At 38.1% G+C, this 8,343-nt stretch overlaps 1 protein-coding gene across 24 annotated transcripts in view; it reads right to left on the reverse strand.

Moving 5' to 3' along the window:
- The window catches only part of ep300a (E1A binding protein p300 a), a 34,804-nt gene that overhangs the window by 14,786 nt on the left and 11,675 nt on the right, over nucleotides 1-8,343 (reverse strand). For 14 of the 24 annotated variants that reach the window (XM_073918369.1, XM_073918365.1, XM_073918362.1 and 11 more), the window contains exons 9-16: nucleotides 5,165-5,282; nucleotides 4,896-5,079; nucleotides 3,927-4,004; nucleotides 3,491-3,561; nucleotides 3,246-3,398; nucleotides 2,319-2,726; nucleotides 862-1,077; nucleotides 595-754 (exon numbers count right to left, since the gene is read on the reverse strand). In XM_073918369.1, coding sequence (XP_073774470.1) covers nucleotides 595-754; nucleotides 862-1,077; nucleotides 2,319-2,726; nucleotides 3,246-3,398; nucleotides 3,491-3,561; nucleotides 3,927-4,004; nucleotides 4,896-5,079; nucleotides 5,165-5,282 — 1,388 coding nt within the window. The remainder of the gene's footprint in view (nucleotides 1-594; nucleotides 755-861; nucleotides 1,078-2,318; nucleotides 2,727-3,245; nucleotides 3,399-3,490; nucleotides 3,562-3,926; nucleotides 4,005-4,895; nucleotides 5,080-5,164; nucleotides 5,283-8,343) is intronic. The other 10 variants (XM_073918370.1, XM_073918356.1, XM_068224753.2 and 7 more) reach the window with 1 other exon arrangement.

Consider the following 8,343-nt stretch of genomic DNA (forward strand, 5'->3'; position numbering starts at 1 on the left):
GAAAGACAATGTTGTGACTGTCTCCACTCTGCTCCACATGATATCTTTGACACCATTGTTTACAACATTGTCAAAATTGTTGAGAACTAACCATTACCTGACCAGAGGGTTCTATAACCCTTAAAATTGCATTTTAGAAGGTTGAAGCATTACTCATGGCAGAAATTAATGCAAATGTCTACAGCATCAAATTAGAAATGCATCAGTAAGTCATATTTATTGATGTGCGTCATTAATCAAGATCTCCAAAAATCATGGTGTATTTCTTTCTTCTGTTGAACACAAAACAAGATGATCTAAAGAACGTTGGGGAAAAAGAAAAGGCAGCTTCTGACATCCATAATAAGAAAAAACAAACAAAAACTATGGAAGTTGATATCTGTTTTTCCCCAAATTCTTCAGTATATGTTCTTGTATTCAAGAGAAAAAAGAAACTTTTTTGGTTTGGAACAAGTAGAGGATTTTCATTTATAGATACAATATGCCTTGTTGCAAATATGTTGCATGGCTGATCAGTTGTTAATAATTGTATTTTAATAGCATCATTATCAGTGTACCATCAGTTAAATATGCTCAAATGGGGTCTGATCATACTTTTCTTTTTGTTAGTGGCTCCAGAAACAGAACTCTGGCTAGTTGCGGACTCTGAACCCTCTTCCTCTTCTTTAGGCTCAATCTTTATCTCAGGTTTTTTGTCCTCATCAGATGCAGTCTCCATCGGCCCACCATCACTCAATGGCTCCTCTTTCTTTACCTGATTAACGACATAAAAGCCATCAATCAATCAGAAATGATATTAAATGACAATCACTAATAGCTGATTTGGAAATAAAACTGAACCATTTTCTGGAAATGTCATACCTCTGGCTTTTCCTCAGGTTTACTGTCTTCCTCCTTAGCAGTTCTTTCTTCCTCCATGGCTTCTTCCTCCTCCTCATCTTTCGCCTTGACCTCCTCCTTTGGCTCCAGGGTGGCTGTGGAGTCTGAAGGAGCTTGCTGAAATGATGCCTCTACACTGCTGACGGAGGCAGGAGTAGCAGCCTGGCCATCAACTGGTAGAGAACCTTTATGAGACAACTTAAGAGAGAGGGCAAAAAAGGTAAAAGATACAATCTAAAAATAATTGTTGAATGTTTAATTAACAATGAAATTTAATTTAAATATATTAATACGTGTAATCCGAATTAACAAGAACAAAATTGACAAATGCTTAAGATTGTTTTCTCAGACTGCTGTTTGCATAACATTCAGTATTGTTCAAAATAATAGCAGTAAAACATGACTGACCAGAATAATCCAGATTTTTTTATTGATACATGGCAAAAATGTTACCAGTAGTTGCAGTAGATCATCAGAAAACAATAAAGACTCAGCATTCATGATATGCAAGCTCTTAAGGCTGTTAGTTAAAAGGGGTGTATTAAAAAAATAGACACCTTACAGTTGTTATTCCACACCATGATTTTTTTAACAACGTTCAACAATTCATTTAAATTTCTTGGTTTTGCTTTAGAGACAGCATTTTTGATGTCACCCCACAAGTTCTCAATTGGATTAGGATCTGGGGATTGGTCTGGCCACTTCATAGCATTAATTGTGTTGGTTTGGAACCAAGACTTTGCTCGTTTACTACTGTGTTTGGGGTCATTGTCTTGTTGAAAACCATTTCAATGGCATGTCCTCTTCAGCATAAAGCTGCGGTCACACTGGGCTTTTCCATCCATAGACTTCCATTCATACGCACGCGAATGTGTCAGACCGGAAATGCAGGGTCATGCGTCAAGTTTTGCAGGTTGCTGCGGTGCAAAGTTCAAGCTTGGTAAACTCTGACCTGCAAAATCGCATCACTTGACTGCGTGAGACCAACCGAGGATCAAAACATGACCTCTCAGGAAAGAAATTTAAAACATGGAGCAATCGCTTGCTTTTTAATGCCTAATAATCTTGTTTATTCCCACCCCTTTTCGCAGCACCACACGACAGAATTTCGCATGCTCAAACTCTAGTGTGTCCGCAGCTTTAGGCCACGTGATCTTTTCAAGTATTTTGACATATGTAAACTGATCCATGATACCTGGTATGCAATAAATAGGCCCAACAGTATAGTAGGAGAAACATGCCCATCTCGGGATGCTTGCACACCACCATGCTTCACTGTCTTCACGGTGTACTGTGGCTTGAATTTAGATTTTGGGGGTTGTCTCACAAACTATCTGTGGGCCTTGGACCCAAAAAGGACCTCTTATTTGTCCTGTATTTTGTTGCACATCTTTATAAATATGCCCCAGGAAGTTCAGTGTATAAGCAAAAATACTCACTGGAGTGCGGGGATGCTGGCTGGCATTTGGTGTGGAGAGACCACTGTGAGACACCGCTGGAGGAGTTCCTAATGGCTGCATGCCGCTGTCAGAGCTGGCGGACGGAGGAAACTGTTGCTGACTGCCATTTGAGGATAAATGGGGTAAGCTGGGTGTGTGGGGCTGAGGCGTTTGGGAGCCTGGCGTGGGTGTGGGCGTCCGGCTATGAGCTGGTGAAGGTGAATTCTGGTGTACAGGTGGGCAGTGACTGAGGCTGATGGAGTGGGTGGGGGTGGATGATGGAGGAACAGCACTCATGCTGCTGGGACCCAAGGAGCCCACAGATGACCCGCTGCCTGCCCCGCCAGCAGATCCAGGTTGGGCTAAAGGACTCCCGACTGGTAAAGATGATAACGGCATTTGTCCCTGCTGACATTTTAATAACAGAGCGAAAGTTGAGGATTAAGTTCTGATGAAAGGTCATTTAAGATGCACTGTGTTTATTAACAATGTATGCAAACATGGTGTAGAAGTAGTAGTGTGTATTTAGTGAAATGTAAAAATATTTTATTAAATGGTAAACAAAAGGACATTAATATTACAAGGGCTGCATTTTCCAAAAAGTGTATAGTCATGTATAAGTGTATAAGCCACAGTGTATGTAAAATTTCCTAATTTAATTCAGAAACAACAATATACAACTTACAAAAAAAATTTGCTCAACTTCATACCACAATGATCCTTTACAACATTAAAGTAATCAGAAAGAAAGAAAATGAAAATTTTAAGTAGAAAACGCTAACTTGTGGCATTGACTAGAAGCAATTTCCAAAAATGTTTAACCTAATATCAAAAATTTTCTAAAACTTACTTGGGTGAGAAAAAATGTATGTTTCAAATGATACAAACATTGACATTTTAATGTAGTACAACTTCATACGCTCTTACTTGAGTGGCAGCACCATCGTTTCCTCCGTGTACCAGGTCAACAGGACCAGCACTACGAACAGGACTTGAAGCTTGAAACGGTCCAGTTTGCATGTATTGATTTTGCATCTGTGCAACATTCGGCTGTGGCATCCTCCCAGGCACCATGCTTCCCTAAAACAGTCAAAGTATTTGGAATTTAAATATTTTGTGCTTTAACTCCCATGAAATGCAACAATCACAGTAAAGACAATCACAGTAAAGACCTGGTTAAGAGGTGGTGTTGATCTCTGGCCCATGGACTGCATTCCCATATGATTCCCAAATGAATTCATGCCTGCAATGTAAAGAACAGTTAATAATTTAAGAATAATTAAGCCATTAATTAAAAAATCCTAATCTTGCTGAAAAAAAAATTTAAGAAAAAAAGAATGCTGCTTTAACTTAAACTATAACAAAAAATTATATTTAATATAGAATATATTAATTAAAAAATAAAACTACACACAGACACATACAAAAATAAATAAGTCCAAAATACAATACATACAAAAATAGTCCAAAAACAAACCTGAATTCTAAATTTTCCCTTAAATGACTTAAGACTTAAGGGGAAAAATTAGTTTTTTTTAAAAAAACATTCAAAAAAGACTTGAGTATGGATTAACTGGTTCTTATTGTAAAAAAAATAAACAAACAAACCAGCAGTATTCTGCATTCTGTTCATCATCTGGTTTGGGCCAGTTGGACGCACTACTGCTGGATCTGATAGTGGGCCATCTACAAGGGAGCAAAACAAGACATAAACAAGCAAACCCAATGAAACTGCTTGATACATTTTCATTCTCATCATGTTCTTGTTATTATGACCCAGTGAAATGTTTTTAATTTACAAAACAACACCTATTCCAAATTGGGTGAACTCTTCCTTTAAAAGTAGCTAAAAGGTGTAGATGCTTCAAACAAACAATGCAAGCTTGAAAAGGCTGAGTGATGGTATACCGTATTAAACCCTAACACATACCCTTGTTGCAGTAGACAAGGCTGTACATGTGTCATGCTGTATGTATGTAACCCTAAACTCAACAAAGTTGGCACCTGAGAGAGAACAATTAAAAAAATTATCTAGCAAACGGCTTTCTCCAGAAGCACCACCACAGAGTCACATCTTTACATCATTTCCACTTGTCATAGAGACACCGAATGGTGCCACCAGTGTGTACAACCTGATGGAAAAGACGTGGCATGATAAAGTGGGCTTCTCAACTGGTTTGTGACCCTCTCAGAATATCCCCAAACACTCTTTGTACGAACACTCTTCACTCCCTCCTCAAAAAAACCCATCCCTTACTCTAGCACCTAGTTCTCTGAGCAGTAACAGTTCCTTTGTATAAATAGGACTTCCTGTGTGAACTGCCTCTTCGTGCTGAATTCCTCCTTAATTATAAGTTGCTTTGGACAAAAGTTTCTGTCAAATGACTAAATGTAAAGTAAAATGTCAAAGAAGACAGAGTTACCAAACACAAACACATCTTTTACTGACTGGTAGCTCAAAGATATTTAAAACCCCAAACGAACTGCCACAAAAGTTTGCTATGTTGAGCTGTTTCCAAGTGCCAAAATTTAGTTTGAAGTATACCAGGGTCTTAATCACTGCGGTTGAGTACTCACTAGAAGGCAGTCCTGTGGGTGGCCCAGGCTGACCAATCCCAGTGGTCGCTTGCTGCAGGCCAGAGGGGTTCATGCCAGCCTGGGAGGGCATTATACCCTGCTTCTGTAACCGTGTCCTTCGCTTCTCTTCCAGTTCTTTCTGAATTTTATAGATCTTCTCTGCCAGAAAGTGATAATACTCCGCCTGAATAATAAGATATACAAATAACCATGTATAAACCAGTGATTATAAAATCAACTATTAACGGGCAACAAAACTAAATACTCACCCTGCTGTTAGCAGACTCATACATGTCACCCTCAACTTTACGTGCATAGGCCACTAGATTCTCCATCCGACGGTCTTTCAGTGCAGCAGGGTCTGGTGTGGGAAAAATAGCCTGGACTCTGTAGAAAGAGAACAACAGCAAGGAATACAGATATTATTATATATTGACTATCAAAAGTAAGTAAAAGAGTTTCATTGTTCCCAATTTTAGAAGATGTAATATTTAATTGTCTATTTAACTATCATATATTGCATGACATTTTGCAGAGCAGAAACACAGTATCCTGAAACATCTGCATAAATTGTACAACATATGTCAGTGTTTCCCCTTGGTTTACATCTTTGGGAGGGGCAATATTTGCAACATATACTGTAGGTCTCTATAGACCTATAGACCTGGAAATTTTAGAGCAATACATTATTTTTTATGCATTGTAGTCTGTAGCCCTATCCATTACTTCTAGTAGACGCAACATATTTTATGACGCACTCTCTCTCAGCTGATGGAAGTGAAGGAGAGAAACTGCACAGAACTTCAAATATTAACGATAATAAAATAAAGTAACAAGAGCTTTAAGTGCTTAAAAAACTGAGACTGATATAGACTCTTCAATGAATATGCTTTACACCATTTGTTTAAAAGTTTTTACTATGTCAAATAAAGTGTTTTCTTTTAACAATAACAAGAGCTTAAAGTGCTAAAGAACCTTAACTGCTAAACTGAAGATTATAAGTTAAATCAAGGCCATTATCACTTATTTTTTTCTGGGTTGTAAGCAAAGTCTTACAAACTCTTTTTTTTTAAAGACATTTGGACCAGAAGATGGAGCTGGTACAGTGCTGTTTTTTTTCTTCTGTCAAATAAAAATATCAGGCTACCTCAAATCGATCGCTCAACAGAAAATATCCATTTAATTAATGCTCCACTATTATTATTATTATTTCACAAAACCTGACAATGAAAAAAAAAAAAACAATGAACCTCAAGGCTCACATGTTGACTTTTTGTATAACAATTTAGTTGTTTACATATTATATTGCATTAATTTGCATACATGTTTTATAAGCAGTAAAATAAAAGCCTCAGTTTGGTGCAGAGTTATCATTATATAAAAAGCAAGAAAATCTTTGGATTTTTTTGATTCGTAGATTATGTAGGCCATTTAAAAAATTTATATTACATAAGAAATATTAATAATTGTAATTTTCCAAATGGAAAAAAGGTTGGTTTGTTGTTTGTATACAACATCATCAATAGCCTGTTTGTTAAGTTTATGATGTGACTTCACGCAGCACAGAGGTCATCAGCATCAGCGTTGATTTATGTCAACTCATCTGTGTCAAACTGTGACTAGAAATATCCTTCTTGCATTTTGCTTCTTTGGCAAAAGACTTCTGTAGACACGTTTGGCTGCACATGTTACTGTCCCGCGGGTTAACAAATATTTGTTGCACATTTATAAAGCGATTACAAAGAGCACGCCTTTCTATTCCCAAAACGCGAGGCGCAACGCACTGCCTTCTATGCTCACAAGAAGAAAAAAAAAAAAGCAGTGTTTTTTTGTATGTCACTAGGAAACGACTGAATCAGCTGAACCATATTATGCGCGAATCGTGTTGCTTTCAATGTTATAATTTTTGTAACTTTTAATAATATTGTGATAATCAAGATCTGTAGTCATACAGCTCTGGATAACTTGCTGGATAACTGGATAACAGTGACCACAATTCTCTCCTCCATCATTACAAGTTTGCTGTAGTTGCCTTGACAACACAAACCCTGCTGTCACCGCAACAGAAACCCTGCAGATCTTTCATTTGATTGAATAATGAAAATGACGCGACTGAAGTCACACGTTTTTCCACTTGAGCACACAGCGTGCAACCGCAAACCGTGAGGTGCCCAGGGCGCATAAGCAGCATGTAAAACACTCACGGTTATAAGTAAACCATTAAAAAGATGCACCTCTCAACGCAGTGCATTCACTCTGATCGGTCCCTTATGCAGCCAAACTTTAAAATAATATAAAACAATATTTTTTTATCGTTTAACGAATACATTAATCGGTTACAAACGCACCCTTTCAGTTAACGGTTAATTGGTTATTTTGAGCATCCCTAATTAAAAAAAATTTTTCCCCCTCACGGCTGCACACCGGAGATCCGACACGATGCTGGAATACTTTAAAGCCTGGTTTATACTCCTGCGTCAAGTGATCGGCGTGACCCACGAAGGATGCAACGCGCGTATCTGTGCATTCATACTTCTATGCGCTGTTTCTGTTGCTCTGCAATAACACATTTGAAACGCTAGTTGTCAGTGAGGTGTTTGCACCACTGTCTCGAGTTTCTTCACTGGTGTTTAGTTTTTTCTAAACACTTCCTTAAATGTACAAGTGGCTCAAACTCACTCATTTTGAGGCAGGAACCAGCAGACATGCAACAACTTTAACAAGGAGGTAAACACAAAACAAAACTTTCCATCCGGAGCTCCTTCATGGGACTTTAAACAATCGCTCCATCGGGTTCGAGCGGCTCTTGGTCCCACCCACACTCGTCAGCGCTACCAAGCTCGAGTTTGGTACCGATCGCTACTGGCATTTTTACATTTAAGCACATACTTAAACATTGCAGAGTCAGATCACATGCTCAACAAAAAAGACTGTGAATGGATGTGATGGTCAAAGATTCACCATTCATCTTGCTGTTCACCAAGTGCAGTTGGAGCCAATTGGAGCAGTTGAAAGATTGTGTAGATTAGCTGGCCTGTAAATGAGCTGACATAATACTGATTTGCTGATGGATCGACTGATCTTCATGGCTTTGAACTGCTCCATTGTCTGTGTATCTATGTTTGCACTTGAACATCGTGATAAATAGAGTATCGATGACCATCACATCCAATTAAAGTCATTTCAGTTGAGCATGTGAACACAATAGCCTATCATCAGTGAAAAACTATATAGAAATCTGACTATTAGATGGCATGTCTGCCCAGTATTAAAACATTTTGTCTTTTAGGTTAACTGTTAAGTAAACATCATGTCATAACATACAAACACAAATTCATAATGTTGTTGGTTATATCTGTAGATGTAAACAGTTAAAACAGAAAATAGCATAAATATCAGTACATTATATATGTAAGGCAGCATCCATTGGACATCGCAGGAGCACAGG

The sequence above is a fragment of the Danio rerio genome, chromosome 12 (genome assembly GCF_049306965.1).
Source record: "Danio rerio strain Tuebingen ecotype United States chromosome 12, GRCz12tu, whole genome shotgun sequence".
Taxonomy (NCBI): Eukaryota; Metazoa; Chordata; class Actinopteri; order Cypriniformes; family Danionidae; genus Danio; species Danio rerio.